The sequence below is a fragment of the Lissotriton helveticus genome, chromosome 2_2 (assembly GCF_964261635.1).
Source record: "Lissotriton helveticus chromosome 2_2, aLisHel1.1, whole genome shotgun sequence".
In the NCBI taxonomy this organism is placed as follows: domain Eukaryota; kingdom Metazoa; phylum Chordata; class Amphibia; order Caudata; family Salamandridae; genus Lissotriton; species Lissotriton helveticus.
Genome location: NC_136060.1, coordinates 298954062 through 298977900, shown reverse-complemented (window position 1 = coordinate 298977900; position 23839 = coordinate 298954062). Strand labels below are relative to the sequence as shown.

General features: G+C 41.4%; 1 protein-coding gene across 1 annotated transcript in view; it reads left to right on the top strand.

The window, feature by feature from the left end:
• Positions 1-23839, top strand: part of CC2D2A (coiled-coil and C2 domain containing 2A) — a 527307-nt gene that overhangs the window by 434119 nt on the left and 69349 nt on the right. The window contains exons 30-31 of the mRNA XM_078678452.1: positions 9406-9495; positions 14858-14971. Of these exons, the coding sequence (XP_078534578.1) occupies positions 9406-9495; positions 14858-14971 (204 nt within the window). The remainder of the gene's footprint in view (positions 1-9405; positions 9496-14857; positions 14972-23839) is intronic.

Below are 23839 nucleotides of genomic sequence, written 5' to 3'. Positions count from 1 at the left end.
ATGGGATGCGAGTTCTTCGTTCGCCCAGACTTTTGCCCAACGACTGTTAAAGAACGCTGGCAAATGTGAAAACTAATCACTCCCTTTCGAGAAGCGGGAGCCCAGGTGTTCCTGCTCAATCCTTCAAAGTTAAAAGTTATTGTGAATGGGAAAGCGCGGTTCTTTACATCATGTAATTCAGCACAGGATTACTTAAAGGAGATGGCTGAGCACACTAAAAGATAGACATTACATTTATAGCGCTTGCCCTGTTAAGAGGGAACCTTTATTGCTGTTTTGGCTTGATTTGTTTGTAGACTGCAGTCTGGGGATCACCGCTTAATTTGCTGTTAGTCTATGTTAATAAGTGCCTACCTTTTTTCCAGCGATCTCTGCTCCCAAATTTTTGTCATTCAAATGCTTAGTTTTGATATAATCGAGTACCCCGGAATTTCTATCTTTACGACTAAGACATTAGTCGGGGCACAGAGGTTGTAATGATTAGGCTATGAAGTTTAATAGTGTGTAATTGTGTGGGGATCTTTTTTTTTTTTTTCTCTCTCTTCCTTTTCTTTTTGGTCCCGAAAAATTATTTTTCTTTCCTGTGGTACCTACAATTACTTGGATGTTTTAGGAAAGGTAATATGGTGCAAGGAGTAGAGGGGAAAAGGTGTGGCGCAGGTGTTGGTAGGGTCGCTGATGGGGGGGGGGCATGGTTATAGCATCACAACATCACTGAGGACTTGGTCCTTAAGCCTTACTATGGGTGGTGGGGGTGTGGGGGGGGGATGGGGGTGGGTGGTGGGGGTGTGGGGGGGGGATGGGGGTGGGTGGGAGGGTACAAGGGGGGGAGGGGACGGGGTAAAAAAAACAAAAAGAGAATTGATTTGCATTGTAGAAATGGTATTACAGTTTGAGTATTTGCACATCTTGTTCTGGCTTCTGATTTCTTTCTTTTATTCTGATGGGGCAGGATAAACTGGCTTTATGTACATGGAACGTATGCGGCCTTAATGATGGCAAAAAGCGGGCTCTCTTTGCTAAAATTATTTATCTGCTGCGGGCAGACATCCTTTGCATACAGGAAACTCATGTACCATGGGGGAAGCGTGATCTCCTCAGGCTGGCTGGCTATGAGCTCCTTATTTGTTCCAAACAGACCTCTATGATTAGAGGGGTCGCTATATTAATGAAGCGGGGTTTAGGCTCCCGTAATAGGACATTGGGGGACAGAATGGGTAGGTGGGCCATAGCTGAAGTTTGCATAGGTGGTAAACAACTAACGATCTGTAATGGGTACGGGTCGAATTTAGACAATCCGGAGGTGGTGCAACAGCTAGATGTGGAATTGGCAGCTTGGCCTACTCCACTTTTAGTATGTGGCGATATGAACATTAATACTTTAAGTAATTTTGATTTAGCTAGAGATCCAAAATATGTGGGTAGGAAGCCAAAAGTATTTAAAGCACTTCAGACTCTCCTCCAGGAGCATGGTTTGGTAGACCTTTGGTTTTTGCATAATAAAATGGAAGATGGGTATACGCATCACTCTATTCCCCATAACAAAAATGTTAGGTTAGATTATGTTTTTCTCACAGAGCAGGTGGCAGTTGCTTCTACTATTTCCTGTTTTCCACGACTTATATCAGACCACAACCCATTAATAGCAGAGTGCGAATGGCCTCGAATTAGGAAACCCCCTAGGGAGTGGACGTTTGAAAGGAAGCTGCTTTGCGAAGATGAGTATCGGGCCCATATCAAAAAGTGGATAGCACAGTTTCTAAATATAAATATTGGGTCGGCATCTGATCAAGTGGTATGGGACACGCAAGCTGGACTACGGGGGGAGACCAAAAGCTTCACTTCGTATAGATGGAAGTCTGAACAAGAGCAGATGCGTAGTTGTGTTGGGGAGCTAAGAGAGGCAGAGATCGAACTAACTTTGAATATCAAGAATGGCAACGAAATCCAGTCGAGTCAACAAAAAGTAGCAATCTTGAAAGCCCAATTATTGGAGTCATTCGGAAAAGATCTCGCACTGAAGTACTTGCAATATCGTACAGAGATGTTTGAGTTTGGGGAGAACTCCGGTAGGGTTTTGGCCAAGAGACTTCGCCAGCGCAGTATACAGAATCGACATGGAATAATACATGATATCCAGGAGGCAGTTAATAGAGTTTTCTTGGATTTTTACTCCTCTCTGTATACGGAAGATAGGGAAGATATTCCTAGGCCAGATATGGAGAGGGCTGTGGAGGAGTTTTTTAATGATATGGAGACGATCAAAATTTCTCAAGAACAGGCTGAATTTCTGGGCTCTCCAATTCAAATGGAGGAATTGGAGCTGGCTGTTAAATCTTTAGCCAATGGCAAGGCCTGTGACCCAGACGCTGTTCCACTTGAATTCTACAAAATCTTTCTGGACGATATTAAATTGTTTTTTGCTTGAGGTCCTTAGATCAGCGCAGAAGGGCATAGTGCCTGTATCTTGGCAAAATGCAACTATAGTCTTGTTCAAGAAAAAAGGGAAACCAGAGCTGCTCCCGTCATCATTTAGGCCGATATCATTAATTAATGGAGATTCGAAAGTTTATTCTAAAATCTTGGCTTGCCGACTTGCGCAAGTGATTGCTCCGTTGGTCTCCATATATCAGCATGGATTTATTCCAGGCAAGGACACAGCGGACCATGTCAGGCGCTCCATTTCATTGATAGACTGGGCCCATGTCACGAAATCTCCCCTCGGGTTGATCCTGTTGGACGCCGAGAAGGCGTTCGACAGGGTCTCCTGGGTGTTCTTGTGGGCGGTACTTAGATGGAAGGGGTTCCCAGAGGGATTTATACATGCAGTTTCTGCTATGTATCTTTCTCCAAGGGCCCAATTGTGTATCTCAGGGCAGCAGACTAGCTTTTTTTCTATTACTAGGGGCACACGGCAGGGGTGTCCCTGTTCACCCCTGTTGTTTGCCCTATATATAGATCCGTTTCTCTCTAAAATCATGGCCAATCAGGCAATAGTTCCAATTAGGGCTGGTGACATCTCCGACAATCTGTTAGCTTACGCGGATGATATAGTTGTGATAACATCTGATGTTCCATCTGCGTTTCTGGCACTGAAGGAACTAGCTAAACAGTTTGGAGCAGTGTCGGGTTATAAGCTCAATGTTTCAAAAACGCAGGTGGTTCAGACTCCCGATATGCCTATATCCGATGCTCCAGTTGTACCCGAAGCTACGTATTTAGGGGTGCGGATTAGTTCCACAGTCGATAGGACTCCGGACCTAAATATCCTCCCAACGATAGAAGCAGTCAACACTAAATTGGAGAGACTTGACAATCTACATCTATCTTTATATGTACGCTGTAGCGTCCTTAAAATGATAGTCCTCCCGAAATGTTTGTATTTGTTTAGAACCATTCCTTTATTTTCTCAAAATAGCTTGATTAAGGCAAAGAGGGTGTGCAGTAGGTTTTTGTGGGGATATAGGCGATCGCGACGAGCAGCTAAGTGGATGTATCTTCCCCGAGATCGGGGGGGCTGGGCGGTTCCCAGCCTTGTTATGTATTACTGGGCAGCAACGCTACAAGCCATGGCAGTGCTGATATGTGGAGATAAGGCGAATGTACCGATGTCCAACCAACCTACTATATATGAGATAGGGTTAGGTGAAGCTGCCAAGGGTATACTGTTGGGTATACTGTTGGAAGTTTTGGAGCCTAGCTATTACAAAAGGACACGCTTTAAAGTTCTGATCGCTGCATGTTCTATCTGCCGGAAAATTAGGAAAAATTTAGACATTCCAAATTTGAATTTCTATACACCATTTAAAAGCAGCAGAGTCTTTCCTAGTATCTTTCAAGACATGTAATGCTTAGTTGGCAAAGGAAGGGTGCCTATACGCTGGGTGATCTAGTTGAGGAAGGGCAAATTCTAACATACAGTGATGTTAGGAATAAATATAAATTATCCCCATGCAATTTTTTTAAATATTTGCAAATACAAAGCTTTGTGCACAAACAATTGAAGACCTCACCAGCTATACTTGATAAATTACCAATTATTGGGATGATCGGGAAAAGAAGTAGAATAGGGGCACTTTATCAATATATAGTATCAACTTTTCCGAATGACTTGTCAGTACAAAGTGCCAAGTGGGAAACTAAATTAGGACGGACAGGTATTGATTTAGCCCCGGTCATGGAATTTGCTAGTAAGGTTATTGTATCAGGTTCGCTGAAGACACAAAGCTATATGGCCATGCTAGATCTTTATTACACGCCAATGAAAATCGCAAAATGGGGTGCTAGAAAGGGCAACACATGTGCTCGCCGTAACTCATCGACCGCGGACATAATACATATGCTTTATGCTTGTCCAGTATTAGTAGGGTTTCTTGACGACATCGAGCATTTTATCAACTCCGCACTTAAGATAAGTTGTTTATTGACTCCAGCACTAGTAATATTCGGGGTTGACGTGGGTAATAACTTAGCTGGTACTCATTCCTTCTACAAATCAGCCCTTCTATTCATTGCTATGTCCCAGGCACGTCTGTGTATTACATCTCAGTGGTTATCTGTGGAAGCCCCAACGTTTGCACAATGGCGAGCAAGATTGTTAGCCCTTCATAGGTTAGAATTTTCTGCATTTTCTTGTAAAGGGGGAGGAGCCGGCAATTAGCAACCAGGATCTGGGCGCCGGTGGCTGAATGGGTTGGCTAAAGATTCATTGTGCTACGGGGTATTGACTGATTTCTGTTCTTTCTTTTATGATTATTGCTCATTATCCCCTTGTCGATATTGATTTCTATTTTATAAACCGCTACATAAGTGCCTATCATTAGATTATCTACATGGATGTGCAATGTTATAAAAAATTTTATAGCGACGTTTCTTTGGGTTAAAAACCAACTCTGCAATGTGTATTGTAATGTGCTTTTTGTTTATCAAAAAAAAAAAATTTTAAAAAAAGAATGTAGTCATTTTTACTAATTCCAATTTTCATTTATTAATATGAATTCCTCACATTTATAGAGTTGATCCATTGCACTATAGCATGTGTCATCCTGGATACTTAAATATCCCAATGCATTTCAGGACTTGCCCTTCCTCAGGGGGTATATCCTAGAATATAATTAACATCGCGTAATCAACTAATCTGCAAACAGTCATCCAAACATTCCATACAATGCTGCCAGTGTAGTGTAAATGTGCTAAAATCATGCAAGATTAATCCAACTATAGTCCACGTACACAATATGTGCAACCATCTGTGATTCCAGTGTTTTTGAATTGTTCACAAAAATCAGTCCGAGTCAACATCTCAGTGAAAAGAAAGCAGCATCAGTGATTCTGTTTAGATATGCGTGGCATGCAACCTTCATACAACATTAGCAGTCATCCGATCATGAATATCAAATTTCGAAAGCGAGTAGATGTTATTGCTTGCTAGGACCAGAATGTACTGTGGAGAACGAACACCACGTTCAGTGTATGTGCATTAATGTCATTAGTGAAAATGATATTATAAAGACGTTGCTTTCTGAACTACAAAACCGTTTGTGTTTCAAAATGACCATTAAATCAATATGTGCTTTATTGGTGCAAAGTATTAAGAAAGAAGAGGTATTAAAAAGAAAAGAATATGATGTTCTAACCTTATGCAGCTTGACTAACAGGGAATTCATGCGAGTAGAAAGAGGACAGAAGTACAACGGACTCAAGAAGTGTGAGTGCCATCGTAAGAGGGTTTGCATGCTGCTATCAATCAATCAATCAGGGGGTTTATAGGGGCAATACTCACCCGTGAGGGTCTCAAGGCACGGGGGGTGTCAGCAGCTCCATTAATTTGAAGAGCCAGGTCTTCAGAGCTTTCCTGAAGGTGTTCAGTGAGGGGGCACATCTGATGTCGGTGGGAAGCTCATTCCAGGTCTTGGCCGCGTTGTAGGAGAAGGATCTTCCCCCTGCTCTGGCTCTGCGGATGCCCTAGGCTTCGGCGAGGAGGAGGTTGGTGGAGCGGAGGTTTCGATGGGTACGTGGAGGGTGATTCTGTTGTTTAGGTATTTGGGTCTGGTTTTGTGTAGGCATGCGTAGACGTAGGTCCGTATCTTGAAGGTAACTCTTTTCTCGATGGGGAGTCGGTGTTGGCTGATGTGTTTGTGTCGGTGGGAATCCGAGGACGAGTCCGGCTGTGGTGTTCTGTATTGTCTGGAGCTTGCGGAGTAGCGATTTGTTGATGCCGGTGTAGAGGGCGTTTCCGTAGTCCGGTCTGCTGGTAATGAGTGCGGAATGACTGTGGAACACCAAGGATTTAGAGTATGCTATTAGTATTAAACACACTCCGATCCAACTGTTCATTTAAGCCCTTGAGGTGACGGAGTCCAATTTGTTCATCCAATAAATTTCTCTTTGAAACAGATATTTTTTGTTGTCTCTGCCTTCTTTGATGGGTACAACTTCCAATATGATAAATCATAGTTGGCTCACGTTATGTTTGTGTGTACAGAAATGTACAGCAATGGTAGACTTCTCATTCTTAGTGCGGATGTTACTTTTATGTTCACTGAGCCTGACTTTTATTTTGCGTTCTGTTTTGCCCACATATGCTAATCCATGCATGGGCATTTCAATAGATAGACAACAATTTTAGAATCACAAGTGGCCGATGTGTACAGTTTAATGGAGGTTCCTTGAAGTGGGTGCCTGTTGGTGGTACCCTTTATGATGTTATTGCAACTTCCAGCAGTTGAGACATGGTGTGGTTCCTCTGTATTTTTGGCCTACCTTCAGACTGTCTGATTTGAATAGATTTGGATAGAAGTTCTTTCAAATTCGTTGTTCTGTGGGATGCAAACAACAGTGGAAGATTAAAAATGCCTTTAAATTCTTCTTCAGTTTGTAGCATGGGCAAATGTTTCAACATGATACTTTTAATTTTGGTACTCTAAGTAGAATATTTTGACACAAACACAAATCTTTTACTGGTATCTTGTGGTTTGCCAGCTGTGAGGAGTTGCATTCTCTCTTTAGCATCAGCTCTTTCAATGGCTGTTTGTATAATGTTCTTAGGATATCCTCTTTGTTTAAACGTTGTGGCTACGATCTCTTTGCTGATCTTGTAGTGGTGGTCACTGGATGAAATTTGTTTTATTCTTAAAAGCTGGGAATAAGGCAGATGTTGTTTTAAAGCCATTTGATGAAAGCTGTTGTAATGCAGCCAAATTATTTCTGTCTGTAGGTTTTGCAGAGGCTGCCCCCAGGCCTCGAGGGGCGGCGCCATAACAACCGCAGAGCCACCGGAAGGATCTGGTTCTAGGCGCTGCAAGGCACCCATAAGCAGATGGGGGCAACCCTTCGTGCCCAAGGTGCACCTGAGAGCCGCCAAACCTCCCGACCAATGGGGGTGGGGGGGGGGTAGGCGAGTTACAAACCCCCCAATGGCGGGAAAGCGCCGTCAGAGGCGGAAAATCTGCAGGGGGGGCTCGCCCAGTACTGCTCGTTATCATCATGGAGTGCAGCGCAGCAAGACGTTAAACATTGGTTTCCGACCCAACTGTGATTTCCACATAAAGAAATGCTATCTCATCTTTACTGATGGTATTGGTGAAACTAATTCTTTCATCTCTCGTGTTCAAATCATTTCTTGCGGAAATCAAATTTGTTTGTTGACACTTCCATATGAGGAATATATCATCAGTGTATCTTTAGTATGTTATGAGATTCTCCAGCCATTCTTGTTTTAGAAAGATGTTGCCCAATTGAAAACGATGCATGAAGAGGTTGGCATAGCATGTTGCAGCGCAGTTTCCTATAGAAGTTCCTGTGAGTTGTAAATAATGCTCATTATTTCACTAGTATTAACTGTGGTATAATGTAAAGTGCAGTAGTTCCAATAAGAAGATGTTTAGGTCTTCTACCATTGAATTATTTACCAGAAATTATTCCACTTTCCGGAATTGAGATGTATAAAGACCTCACATCTATGGTACATAGAGTGGGTGTGCTGTTTTCATCAAATTTGATTAACCTAATTTTGTTTAGGTAATTGATCGTGTCCTTGAGATAATTAGACATCTTTTAAACCAGTGGTTGAAGATGACAATCCAAGTATTTCCCAACAGGTTCATGTATAGAATTTTGAGTGCAAACAATGGGTCAAAAAATAGATATGTGTAGATTTTTGTGAATCTCTGGTAACATATGTATATGTGGAGTTCATGTTATTCCTGTATGAAATAACGTTGTCCTTTCTGTGATGGTGCCCATGGACCTGGCCCTAATAAAAAAATGAGCAAATTATGCCATTGCCTACCTCTGCCTGGAACTCCCTTCTTTGGCATTGATGTACAAGTATCTCTAAAGACAGCTAGGCCCCCAGAGGCTCAGTGATTTATATTTAAGTAGGAGTAAATTTAAAACTCAAAATAATTTAGAACTTCTTGCATGATATTGTCATTTGCATAGAAATCAGTGAAGCTCTGAGGTCTGTGAGTAGTATAAGGTCATACTATGTATATAAAATCCCATTGATTTAAATGACAACATTTTTGGCAGAATAGAAGAATGCTCCACTTATGTTAAAAAGAAAAATCACAATAATTGTGTAAAGAGCTCAATAACAGCAACATATGTCCTCCTTCAACATTCTCCATATATGGTTTGTTCATGTTTTAATAGGAAAGCCAGGGACAGACTAATTTGCATACAGCCAGGTTCTGAAACTGGGATGGTGCAATGAGCTAAAAAACGGTGTTGGATCTAGCCCTGATCTCTTGACTGGGTGAGAGTACTCTGCTTAATTCAGAGACTCTGTCCATCACCACCCCTTGTTGTAAATTAATAGGAAAGCCAGCAAAACAAACCCAGCCCTCTCTCTTTTTACCCATGCCGTAGATCTTTATCAAGGAGGCCCTAGATGCCCTACTCTAAATGTCCCTTATTACCTTCATAAAAACTTCAATTAAACAAATATTATCCTAAAAGAGCGACAATGCCAGGTTCTCCTAAGTATTAATAACTCATTAGTCAATGCATTGAACATTAGCAACTAAAATCCTATCACTAACATTAATTTATTTCCAAAACATTAAAGGTGGTATCAGTTCACCTTGGACTTACCTCAAGAACAACATTTACCCTCCAATCACAAGTTCACCAAAAGGTTCACAGAGACTTGCCACTGGGGTGCATGTGTGAAGACTTACTGGAGAGCATTGATAATTCTGGCAGCCCAGTCCATTGAAATGTGCTTGTAGAATTTAACTTTCTTTAGCCGATATGTATTGAAGAATGGAACACTAAATAAATAACGCCAGGTGACTACAGCTCTTTTAATAATTGCAATTTGAAAATGGCAACCCCTTATGGTAATATTGGAGCATGTATGAGTTGTAAGCATAAACTGGTTACCAACATTTTTTCTTGTAGGAACTGGTGGCACGCTATGTTTCGTTAATTCCTTTTCTGCCGGACAACATGGCATTTTCTGGAATCTGCGATTTGTGGATGGCATCTGATGTGAGTCAGTATTTAATGTTATGATATATGTGTCTCAGCTGTTAGAAATAATTTTTGCTAAAGAAGAATCACTTTTTGTGTTGGAAATATTTTTTATTTTCCTTGCAGAATTAGGAGAGACACAATATAGCTTACATATTGGAAGGTCAGTACTGAGGCATTCATGGAAATCTAATCCTGACCAATTGTATCTGTGCTCCTAATACTCATAAGGGATGTGGGTGGTTCATATCCATTTGCCATCACTAAGAAGCCATGTCTGCATGCATGGTTTGATATGACCTCTGATGTTTTAATACAATTTTTTTGTCATAATTCCAAATTATTTTATTTTCATTGATGAGTCCTGGATTATCATGCCTCGCCATTGTTTTGCACAGAAAATGTTTTATTGTCCAGCCTGAAGGCTTGACTAGCAATCTAATCTCAGAGGAGCACACCACAGCAACTTTCTGTACCATTCTCACTTGTGCCCCATTTTATAGACATCCCCTGGTAGTTTGATCACATTCCATTATTAAATTATAGCCACACACTGTCACTACATCTGCTTCTTGTCATCACCTGAAGCTCACACACTCTACTAGTCCACAATGTACTCTCATTATTTTAATTTAAAGACCATGTATGCCTGCTCCCATAGAAGGATGCAATATTGACTTAAAGTGTTTAAATTCAAATGTTCTTTATTGTTTTAGTTAGTTAAAACCATAACAATATACTCATAAAAATGATTGTGTTACGCTTATTCACAATGTACATATAAAATGTTTTGATCACAACAGTGCAATAGTTACGCAGTTCAATTATACATGTTAAAAGTTACAATGATACGAGGTAGTTAGTCCAATTTGTGAGACGTAGTCTCTGTAGTTGCCATTGTGCTTTTCCCCTCAGTCAGTAATATGTATTAAAAGTTGCAATGATACAATAGAATGAAGCAAAGAGGTAGATACTTTAACTGTTTGTACTTACCAAGGGAGCCAGACTTCCCTGTTTGTACTTACCGCGGAGCCCGAGTATCCTTGGCCGCTGCCCGGTGGAGCTGTCCTATGCAGCTATTGCAGAATTTGGCTCTGGGTCACCCCCTTGACCGTCACCTACCCAGCCGGACATCAGACATTGTTTTTGACGGTTCTTCGCGGTTTTATCGGTCTCTCTCCTCGACTGCCTTGACTGCTTTGTTCCCCCAGGAGTACTTTACCCCTTCAGATCTACCTGACTTTGTTTGCTTTCCTCTCACGGGTCTACCTTTCCTCCACCACCTTCCATTCCCCATATGACGTGTGTCTTGGATATGCTATGTGCTAATATCTTATATTATTGTGTAAGCTCACGTTTTTTTCCTAAGCATAGACTGGTAATTGCAACTGTAACTTATGTTACTATGTAACAATGTTCTGAAACAATGTCCTATCTCATGTGAAGCGCTCTGATATCTCCTTGTCTAGCCAGCGCAATATAAAACTTTTCAAATAAATAAATAAAATGCAACCTTGATGACACATGTAATCTCATTCTCTGTTCACCCAACACATCAACGAACTTTTTTTTCAGGTTACTGTATTAATTTAATATTACTCACTGACTGCTTGTCGTCAACCATGCCCATTTTGTCGAGCTATCACAATGCTTCTTTAATCATTCTGCAAGCACCTTCTCTCAAGCCTCGCTAATTACTAAGCCCTGTCCAATTTTGTATGACCTTTCACATGGTTGCCAGTCCACAGCAGTTCTCTATGTATTCATTGCATGATGGAGTAATGTTGAACATTTAAAGAATAGATTAACCAAGTGTCTTTGCGTTCGAAAGACAGGTGATTGTACAATCTCCATTAGAGAGGACTTTTAGAATGGTTAAATGATTTAAGTTGAGGGGTTGAAATAGATGGTCAGAGTAAGAGTCATTGTACATTCCCCTTTCGCTTCTAGGTTTTCAGTGGTTTTTATGAAGGTCATGCAGTTCTCTTCAAATGTCAAGGTCAGATTTATAGCATATACCTTTAGGACTTCGGCCCAAACAAACCACGAGGGATCTGCCCACATGTGTTTGTCTCTTGAAATGTAATTGGCTAATTGTGCACATTAGCAGACGGCCCTGTGTGGCAGGCAGTATAGGGCCAGTTTCTGCAGCATGGTTCTAATAGGGTTAATGCACTGTGACATGGACTTTAGATTTGACTACGTATTTCATAGGGAGCCAGGTAGGGGCTTAACCCCTCCCATGCTCATGACGAGCCCAGCTCGTCATGAGGTACAGTGGAGCTGTGCTCGTCAAAACTGCCGCGGAGCGCCCACGCGCGATCGAATCCCCGCCTGTGCGGGAGAATTAATCAGTGGGCGGGGTTGTGATGAGCCCAGCTCGTCATGAGCACAGCTCTACTGTTACTCATGACGAGCTGGGCTCGTCACGAGCACCGCGGCCCCTCCCTCCCGCCCCCACGCCGTGGGGGAATTACCCCCGTGGCGAAGGGGTTAAAGATTAGTTTATTGTGATTGAATCTTTTTTATGTTCAGGTTCAGCCCACATGCTTGAGTTTGCACTTCTTGGTGGTTGTCTTGGTTTACCTGGTTATTAATTGCTCATTACATTGCCGTAGTTTAAGCTACCTTTTGCTAATGCTCGAGTCAATCCTACTCAAAGGTCAGTAGAATGTCATGATTTTTGGTTGTGTTTAAAGACCTCCCTTGCACCCTGTAATATCTCACTTTGAAATGTTAGTGTTTGTCAGAGATACATGCGTTTTTGATGGAATCACCCCGCTCAATTCCTATGGACTGGCTGTAGTTCAGGAGGATTGTGTTAGCCTATTAAAAGACATTGTTCTTAATTTTGCATACACCCTTTCAAATGTTCACTAAGAACGTCATTGTCTCCACTGTCCTAGGATTCTGACGGGTCAAGGATTTTCTAAGGGGCTAGATAAGTAATGGCAATGAGAGGTTACTCATGGGGAGAGGTGTGGCGCCGCTGCGACTGACGATGGACGCTGGGGATCACGGTTTGATCCCCGGCTCTGGCAGCAGGGGTCTGCCCAGCACCATGCGACTTTGGGCAAAATCTTCCCAACGTCCCCCAGTGCTAAGATACCCCTTTGGGGGTGATTCATGCGCTATACAAGTAATGGATTTACATTTACTCATGATGTGTTCTTGTGTTTTTTCAGTTCCTCTCTTTTTGGGTTGAAGCCTGACTTGCATGTCATCTATGAAACTGTGTTGTTGACCATGTTCTTAGAGTTGTCCAGTTAGTGGGCCTTTTGATCTTCTGTGAATTTTACAAAGATCATGCCTTATCCATGTACAAGTGCACACTAGACAGTCCTGCTTCTGATTTAGATTGAGAAGTTCTTTGCTAAACCAATTGCTGTTAGAAGAACTAAGCTTTCAGTTTTTTCCCAGAGGTGATATTCTTTGCTGCAGAGGAAAATTTGGTAGAGAGTCCATTCTATTGTCTGGATCCAAAATAGCACATATGTTTTAATAAGTGCATTTTGGGAATGTGGAGTTATGGAAACTGGACATTTTGATATGGAGAACGGACTAGAAACACAATAAAAGGTCTAGGTTAAGAAGCGACATGTTTCTGTGACATGATACAAAATATATTCCAACATCTAAAGTTTCAAGCAGCTTGGCTGTTGAAAAAAATACATAGAATTTATAGAGCGTTACAGGCAGACTAATAACTTGGGTATATTTTAAGTGTATCTGTAGGAGCAGTGGGCTACCCTGTTGGAAACTATGAGAGATGCCTTTACAGGTATGGTCCTTAAACCAGATAAAGATCCAACCAAGCATAACTCATATAGACCCTTATTCATGCTAAATGCGAATACAAAGGTGTTCTCTAAAATATTAGCTAAGAGATTGGTAACCAGGGTTCGGGCTTTAATACAGGAGGACTCATGCGGTTTTATTCTAGGCCGCAGTACGCTAATGAATCATAGATGCCCGAGTCATTTCATAGCCTGTGTGGAGGAATCCATATTGGAATGTGCTCTGGTGGTGCTTGACATTGAAAAGGCATTTGACTCCTTTAGCGGGGAGTATATAATTTAGGTATTTTCTAATATGAGTTTGGGTCTAAATTTTGTAAATTGAGTTAAACTGAGTTAAACACCTATATAAGGGACCCTGGCGATATGTCTGAGACTAAGAATGCAGCCTTGGGGAATAAAAATAGGTGGCATTAATTATGTGCTTATATAGCGCTGGAATCACTCCCGAAGGGGTACCTCCGCGCTTCGACCGCTGCGAAACCCTTCCTGGCTTCCCTGAGAGATGGTCCCTTAATGGGTATCTCCAGGGTGAGACCAGGCATCCCCGGCGGTCTGGTGGGGCCGTTAGTGAAGATGAGGCAAGCTAGTGCCCAGAGTTGCCGAGTCTGATCGCTGATCAGAGTGGGCACCGAGGCGAGAGAATTATCGAGTCCGCTGACCCTGGTCCAGAAACCTGCCGCGTCGGGAATCGAACCCTGGTCCCGGGCCGTCCTCTGCTCTCGGGTCTGCCGCCTCTAACCAGTGAGCCACACTACTCCATGGTATATGTATTTTGAATGTATGTGGATGATACTCTTGTATGCCTAATTCAACCCCACATCGCCATCCCCATTCTCATGGCAGAATTGGACGGCTTTGCAAATATCTCAGGGCTATATATTGACATTGAAAAAACTATGTTATACCCCTTGGCATTAATGGAAAAGAAAACCCAACTAAAATTAACCAATGTAGAGATACACTGGGAGCAGGAAGCTTTCCGCTACTTAGGAATCCGGGTAATCCACACTGTTGAGTCACACTACTTACACAATTTTGGTAGGGTCCTTATGAGATATGATGGAGTGGACCATAGCGGAGGAATTATGATTACAATTAGAGGGCATAAGAAAGCCTAAAAGAGGTGGCAGAAATGACACAGAGCTGGAGCAAAAATCCAGATGATGACAATCCGTGAGACATGACATAACATCTGCATTGTCTGGACGGTGGCAGATGCGATATCGACTCCTTCATCATTGTAATTTGCAAAAACAAGAAAAGAATTACTAAGTGGAAGCTTGGTTGTGACTGAGTGGGGAAGACCACAGATGTGGGGAGAAACCCAGAGTGAGGGGTGACAAACCTGGAATATATTGATGACTTGTATAAGTATCACAGTGCAGCAGCTGACTGTGTAAACTTGATCTAGATATCGTGTTCTCTTATGTGCACGAGTTAGTGGCTGAATATTTGAATCGCTATCACCTTGGATTGTTGGAAATAAAGACAAGTTTTACAAAGTGTATATGCAGGTATGAATCGTAATAACTATTGTATAATTTAGGTGTATATACTGAGAGCTCTTTCTTGTTCCTTAGCAATTTCTTGATCTTTTGGCTGGTGATGAAGAGGAGCATGCAGTTTTATTATGTAATTATTTCCTGGCAATGGGCAAAAAGGCCTGGATTATTGTTGGGAATGCTATTCCTGAGGTAAGTCCATATTTGTTAATATCTTTGAGATGTAATCTAATCTTATGTTTAAACAAGCAACATGCAAGGAATTAATTGACATTGGTAAACGTAGAGTTAGTGTGGAAAATCATAATGTGTTGTGATATTTTGAAGGCTAAAGTGAAGGAAGGACCTGCCGCTAATGACACATACCAAGCCGTAGAACTAACTTAATTTTTTACAAAATGTATTGATCAATTACATTTCTTCGAGAGTCTGCACCCCAGTAGGACAAGCACCCCAATATTCCATGACTTCCTACCCTTACTAGACCTAGCACATGCATTCCTAGCTACTAAAAAGGGCACGGCTGCTGTCCTTCTGTGCCAGTGCTGTGTGCGAGAGGAAAGCTCTATGCCTGTACTCTCTGTATGAGAGATATATAGAGTCCTGTTGCCCTTGATGAATCTCTTCTGTGCTTCTTTCTGCCTTTACATTCTTTGTGGATGTACGCGCGCCAAACTTGCACTGCTGATACTTGAGATCTACTTGTATGCGTGATGGAAGTTTGCACAGCAGCATATACTGTATAGGGTATAGATGTAGGTGAGATGGGTTCACTGATGCCACATGCGCCACAGTCACTTTGTGCTATAAATGTTCTTGGCATATGTAATGAAGGTTGAGCTGCTGCTTCCCATGTTGTGTCTGCTTCTGTGTATATGTGTGCATTCGAGCGTCTGTGCGAGAAACAGCATCCTGCATCTGTCCACCTGCACCTGTTCTGTGCTCGAGGAGAAACTTGCACTGATACTGCCCTGCCCTGCTTCATACTACTCCTGACCACACAAGTCTTCTGCACTTTCGATCAAACCTTTCCACTGTATGAAAACTAAAACTACAGGCTTTGTCAGTTGTTGTCTGGTGTTTACTGTAGTTTAAGGTTTAGTGGGTTAAATACTCAATCAACCAATTCAATCTTTATTCGGATTCATGAATAAATCCATAAAATAGCAGCAATAAAAGTCCTAATTACATATTAAATTATTCGGTAATATAAAAAATATATATTATTTATAAAAAAACACAATTATTTACGCATAAAAGTGCTAATCAAGAAATATAGGTCGGAAGAATGACATTTCAGGATGAATCAAGTCACATGCCTGTCTCCCTTTATGGAATTTTACAGAGATATACAAAAATCTTGTTGATTAAGAACCAATTTCTCTTGCCTATAAAAGACAGGTATAAGGATTCTCAGATATCGTCTTGGGTTTCCTCGAAACGCAAATCGTCCAAGAAAGTTGAGGAAGGTCGTCAGCAAAGTGCCTTCTTGATATAACCAAGGATAACACATCATTTGTGTAGGTTTGTCAGGTTTTTTAAAAATATAAGAGCCTCCCCATGATGAATTATGCCTTGGGCTAAAAAGAGGGGGAGCAATGTCAATAACCTATTATCACTATAAAATCTACAAAAGAAAAAGAAATGCGTGGCTGTCTGTCTGTCTGTCTGGCCTGTCCATTTTGCCTGTCCATTACATAGGCACCTTGGCAAATTGAGGAGCCATGCGTATGTTTTGGGGGAAAACCACTGAGTGATAGATCATCTCGAGGCGAAGTCTCGTTCGCAAAAATCTGTCATACGTGTTCTTCAACTCTATCAAGTAACCCTGAATCCCCTCTTGGTTTGCGTCCATACAGTATCTATCCACTTAAGGTTTCTTTTTTTCTTGTAATTCCCTAACGCCCACCCTTTGTTCTGAACAAGATCAGCTTAATTTCTCTTTTGCTAAATTGCAAAATACTGTGGGGCACTATGGGGTTAAAGGTAATGCCCAGCTCTAGTAACAAACATCTTTTGTACTGGAGCCAAGGTATTTTTCCATAGTGGTCCTAACCCAAACAATCTTTGATAAATATCCTAGTGAACTTAACACCCTGTTTTGACCAGATATTATACCATTTGGTTAGTGTATTAAAGGTCAAAGATATCCTTCAAGAACTCTAAACACAGTTCTTTATGAACGATAACTGCTGGCATTGATTTGGGCACCCTCAAAAGCCTAAGTAAGTAGATGTTTTCTTGCAACTGAAAAAGTTGACTGTTTTCCCCACCTCCTACTGGTAGCCATAAAATGTCACTGGGAGACATTTAGATCTATAAACTTTAGTGATCTCTTTCAAGGGTTTATTACCTACATTTTGGCAAAACTAGATACTGGAGAAATAGCTCTTATAAATTTTAACTTGGCAGTTTGTAAATGGGGCACCTTTCTGAGAAAAAACAATTCCCATGTAAGTAGAAGTTTTCACCTCCTCAAGCTTTTGACCCTTTACGTAGTAACTAAATCCATATCAATTGGAACACCCATGTCTCTAAGCACCTGCCATAACTTGGCATGCTTCACCAAGTCAAACGCGCTAGACAGGTCAGCAGCACATAGGTAAACGTGGCCTTCCCTGGCCATAGTATGCTTGCTGACAATATTTTATTTTTTATTTTAGGAGTTTTATATAGTGCTAGCTGGACCCAAGGGTATCAGAGCGCTTTACAACAAGTAAATTATGAGCAAGTATGCAGTACTGATTAAAGTCAACCATGTGGATCAGGCCGAGAATAGGATGAACAAAGGGGCAGTTGCGCGGGCGGGCATGGAGGATGAAGTTCACACAGGGCGCCCCCCAAAGGTTGCATTGTTCACATCGGACGAGAGTCCAGAGAGATTTTCTTGATCCGAATCAGTGTCACTGGTCAAAGTATAAGGTTAGAGAGAGTGCAGGCTGGAGTGCATCCTTGGCTTCTATCGGTTCATTTGAGAGCGGTCGAGGAAAAGGGTTTTTGAGCAGATTTTTGAATTTGGGGGCATTTCCGGCAAACTATTTTGTCGCGATTTTCTGCTTACGAGATTTCAGTGGGATGAGTAGCAGAGTGTTGGAGCTCCTGAGGTTTCTGGACTTTTTGAGTTTGGCAGCCAGGTATTCCGGTTTGCCTGTGTGCAGGGCTTTATGGGTGAGGCAGGCTGTTCTGAAGCTGGCTCTCAACTCAATTGGGAGCCATTTGAGTTCTTTGAGTGCAGGGGAGATGTGATCAAATTTCTTAGTACCAGTGACCATTCTGGCTGCTGTGTTTAACGTTGTTTTCAGGGGGGTGAGGTGAGATTTTGACGTCCTAGTCAGGGCTGCAATCCCGTAATCAATTCTAGAGAGCACTAATGCTTGGGTGGCTTGTTGAAGGTCTTTGGGTGGGAGGAAGGGTTTGATTTTGTACAGTAATTTCAGATTGAGGAAGGCGCTTTTTGCGGATTTTGAGATGTTTTTTCATGTTTAGTTTGGTGTCTAAGGTGATACCTAGGGATTTTACCGAATCGGCCAGGATGAGGTTGCCATTGAGGGCATCGATAGCTTTGAGCCATTCCGCGATTTGTGGGTTTTCGTCTTTATTGGAGATGAGTAGTATTTCCGTTTTCTCTTGGTTAAATATTAGGTGATTGTTTGAGAGCCAGACTTGTACCTCCCTGAGCGTGGCGTTGAGTCTCTGGATGTCAGCAATGGAGGAGGTTTCCAGGTAGAGTTGTGTGTCATCCGCATATAGGTGAAAAGGAATGTTAGATTTCCTGATTAGGGAGGTAAGGGGCTCGATGTAGATGTTGAAAAGCTGTTCCAATAGGTGTAAGTAAATTCCCTGATCCGCAGTCCCTATTTCCTTCCTAAAGCCATATTGACCGTCCGTTATTATATTCTTTTCCTGGGCCAAGGCTTCCACCCTACTCAAAATCACCCTATACTTAGTTTTTACAGCAGAATCTAGGAGGCATATAGGCGGTAACACCTTGCATCTCATCTGTCCCCTTTTTGAAATATATGGATAATCACGCTTTCGCTCCATGATTTTGGGAAATGGCTGTGAGCTGCTGCATTAAAGATTTGGGTCAATATCCGAACCCATAGGGAGGCGTGGGTCTCAAAAATATCCACTGGGACCCCATCGGGCCCGGTGCTTTTCCTTAAGCACTTGTAGAGCTGCCCTGACCTCCTCAATGGTTCGTCGTTCTAGAGCCTCAATCATAATTATGTTTAGGGAGCTCCCCAATTGCTAGGTTGTCTTGATTAAACATACTTCCAAATGCGTAATCCAGACACCTGGCAAAATTGATTAATCTATAGTAGGGGTGGTGCACTCTTTAAGGAAGGGGGAATTTACAGTTTTCTAAAAGAGAATATCATTTCCAGTTTCAGCTGCCTGTTCTGAATCTGCCCATGCCTGCTCCTGTAGTTCCTTATTTCTTCTGTCTAGTGTGGTCTTGTAAACCTTCCGTAATTCAGTAATTAAGTACTAATTTGACTGCAGTAGTACCTCAGATTTGATGTGTCCGGGTAATCAATATACATGTAGAAGTATTTCCTCATAATGTGCGGGGCTGAAAATACAGACTGTGAATAAGATATCTCTTTAAACTCTCTATTAAGGCTATTTACCTAAATAAATTATAAGGAAGCTCAATATCCAGTTTAGCGCCATGGTCTTTCTTTAGTTTGTTTACAGGGACTGACGAAATTGGCAAACACTCCCCAATCAAATGACTCAGCAGAAGTTTGAGACGTTTATTTTACATTTGTTTCACTGCTTGTTTTGCCTTTTAGCAAGTCCTATATCTGCAAATGTTGTAACCATGTTAAAACGTTCATTTTCAGGAAATTGACTTCTCAAATCTATTATTAAAAGAAACGAACCCAGCAATAGGACTTTGTGTCTTTAACTAAGAAGCCTCATATAAAATAACATGACATAACTATGTACATGAAACTATAATAAATCTCATTCAGGTAGTGCTTAATTTGTTTTTTTTTTAAAGTATTACATTAGGGCTCAGCGTTTTGCTTAGGAGCCCATTGTTGGCCCTTTCCTATACCAAATCAACCTAGCTTTGATTCCCTTTCACGCCTCTTGCAGGTTGGTTTATAGCCATGGTGTCTCCCTGTTAGTGTTTTCTCTTCCTCCTTCCTTTTTGGCCATTTCTCTCTTCAGGTCAGCCAACGTCTGATTGTTCAAAAAAGTCCAGGTCCCTAAAAGTGAAGGCAGGAGCCCATTACTTGCAACCTCGTGCACAATTAAGAACTGCATAGACGAATACACTGTGTTGCAGAATAATTTTAGAGGGCCCAGCTCTGAAGAACGTTGTAGCTTGATTAGCAGAAAGGTTCTGTGTGTTGATTCAAAACAATTCTATGCAGAAGAGCAAGACCAAGAAAATCAGTGACTGTGCACTTCCTCGTCCCCTTCCCCGTGTCCAGATCACAGGAACCATGTGCAAGAGGCGTCATTGACAAAGCGCATGGGAGTACTCCACCCCATAAATGTCACTCTTGATTTAATGTGCAAACTTTCACAGGAAACTTGCTGAACTGAACACATGCACATGTGGAATCTCCTCTTGTGAGGGAATGGAAGTACATGTGTATGCAGCACTGAAGCTTTTGTTTTTCTCTTTTTCTTTGATAGTATGCTCTAAATATATTTTACCCATTAATAAAATATGTTCTTACGCATTGATTTTGGCAAACAGGATTGGTGCGCTAGGTTTGGATTCATCTCAATAGAAGCATATTTGTGAGCAGATAGCAATTGTGAAATCTTGTACAACTTCTGTCCCTGACCCCACTCTCGGAAACATAAGTGTATTTGTGTTGTTCCCAGTCAACTGGTTTCTACCTATATCCTCCCTAGCCCACTATACAAAAACTGGAAATGTCATTCTCAGCATTGTTGGTGTCTTATTTCACAAAGCAGTGGAGAATATATTTAGCTGATTAAATGATGCATCAATGCTTCTTCTAGAGACTACTGGCATTCATACATTTGATTATGTTACCCTTAGAAGATAAGCCCAAAGAGGTAATGTGGATACATCAATTGCAGCAAAACGTCTACAGACAGTGCAACAAACCAAGGCAAAATCGTCAATATTGAGTTGCTGACAAACGGTTACTTGAAAAAAGTAACAAGATGACCAATGTTCATTCTGGAAATAGAAAATACATCTATGATATTTTCAAGAATACCTTTGTGATCATTAAACACCCCATATGTGTTCGAAAAATCCTTATGTCCTAAGAATTACTGTAGTTTGAATTGCGTTGTGTTAGTGTGTTAAGTCATTACAAATAAACTGACAAAGAAGTCTAATCATGTGAAGTGATTGAGTGGGAGAGGTGTTGCTGTAAATCAGCTTGGGGGATACACTCTCTGCTCAAGTTTTATAGCACTATACTAGTTTTAAATAATTCATGCTGAAGTTCTATAATAAACAACTTAAGGGCTGGAGCAGTGGTTCCAGATCTTTTTAGAACCATGATCCACTTTATAGAACAACAATAAGCTTTCGTGACCTACCTACTTTTAGTGGACTATGAGGAGTGGTGATATTTTTAATGTAATTAAAGCTTTGTGTGGTAGCACACTGTCATTTACAGAAAGCACATTTTTAACCTAAATGGCCACTAACCTTGCACAGACACACATTTTTACTGATACAATTGTATAGCATATAGCACTCAAATGATATTATGTGGAAATGGGGTGTCTGTGAATGTTTGTCATTTATGTATCAACAATTAAAGTGGCTTTATTTGTTTAGATCCTATTAACATCTCCATTTCCAGCACAATAGAGGAACTATAACAACATTTACTTCATTTTTGCATTACTTACTGCTGAATATATAGAATTAATTTACAGGTGGTTACATTTTATTGTGTTGCAACAAATGACATCCTAAGATTGTCACATAATTTATTTTAAAAAAACCTCGCACTTTGCAGTCATAGAAAGTAAAAAACACCAACCCTATGTAAAAAGAATAAGCAACAACTTGTCAGAAGACATAGCCTGACATTTGACCTTTGTTGTAGGAGCACTTCAAATGTGACAAGAAAAACAGAATTTAAAGGCATCTCTATTTATTGCTCTGACTTTCGAGACCCACCAAAAAGTGGCTCCCTGGGCTAGAGGATAGACAGACATCATCCAGCAATTGAATGATTACATAGCTGTTGAGGTAAGATGTTTCCTGAATCCTGTTTCCCACATTTAAAACCAAGTTTTCAACAAAAGTAGAAGACTACCCTGGCTCCCAGGATACCCCAGCCTCATTGTCAACCTCTCAAAATAGACCCACATCACACCTCACCTCAAAAAGCTGCACTGGCTTCCCATTTAGAAGAGATGTCTATTCAAGATGCTGATCCACACCTACAAAGCCCTTCGTAAGCAAGCACCAGCATACATCAACCACCGCATGAACTTCCTCCAACTCTCCAGACACCTGCGTTCTACCTCCTTCGCGCACACACTTTCACATCTGCCAAAGCAACAGTGGAGGATGCTCTTTCTCCTACCTCGCTGCAAAGTAGTGGTATGACCTCCCCCTTCACCTACGGACCTCACCCTCTCTTCTGGAATTTAAGAACAGAATTAAGACCCGGCTGTTCAACTGAAACCTCACAAAGCAGCGCCTGTATAGCCTTGTGGGTGATTTCCCACGCTTTATAAATCCTGCTTGAGTGATTTTATGGCATGACACGGAGGCCATATTATGCAAATCTCCTTTATTGCCACAGCTCAGCAGCAACAATTGAATAGACCTTAAGTGAACATTCTGAAGAGATAAAAAGTCCCTCTATGACCATAAATCTTCCTTCTTTGTTGCTGCTGCTCAGAAAGATAAGTACTACCCTGATAAGCTCAGTACTTTTACTTATTTCATTACTTATTTGACTATCTATTGTATGACTGACATGTTTTTTAATAATTTTATGATAATATGTGACTCATTTCAAACTTGTATGCCTGATGGATGCTTTCTTTACCAATAGGAAAACTTTTCTACCTTTTATTTAATTTTTCTTATACTTTTCCTCTTAATATGGGTCTTAATACCCCTCCCACCTCAACATTCTCCTCCCTGTCCAGTTTTATTTCGAACCGGATTAGTCCTTCCTAATAAAATCTATCGCGTGTTTTGAAATCTCTGTACCGGCCCCGTCCTCGCACTCGCGCGCAATCGCGGACCAAAGAAGGCTTTACCTCGCCTCTCTGTCCCTCGTCTCCTGCCCGATCTTACTCCTACCCCGAGCGCTGTATCGTGAAGCCATCACAAATTTTTCATTAGAGAAAAGTACCTTAGCGGGCAGTCACGCACACTCAGTTGCGTGCGTGACCGCCATTTTACCTCTTTGGGACAACATTACTTCTGTTCATACGAACGGCATTTTGACAAATTGGGATAAACCCAACTATCAAATTCAAGACGCCGGTAAACAGATAACGATCGACATTGCAATCAGCTGTTCACTTGTCAGAGCTCACTCGACCACCATCAATTCAACAAATCTGCCCATTTAACCTTTTCTTCCTTAAAATAACGCATCACTCGGTAGGATCCTTTTTATTAACCCCTTTCTTCCATCTGGAAACTTTAAAAAAAGGCAAGTTAACCTATATTTACATACTGAATTACTACAATATCTACAACCCCATCTTAATTTAATATTGAGCAAAAACTGGAAGAGCATGTTAATAAGGCTCTTGAGAAAGCCTTGGACTCTATTGATCACACTATAAATAAAAAATTAGAGTCCTTATCTAATTTATCTTCTAACCCCTCTACACGTAAACTTAATGGGGCATCCAAAGCTACTAAAAAGAGGGCTTTTGGAGGAAAACACACTAAAAAGGACGCCAAAAAACCCAAAACCTCCACCTCTACATGCCTTCGGGCGGTGAAAAGAATGGTGCCTCGGGCACCCCAGAGGGGCAAGATAAAGGCCCAGAGCTTCCTATACACATAGACAGGGATGATAGCTACAAACAAGAAATTGAGCTATCCTGCTCTTCTGGTTTTAA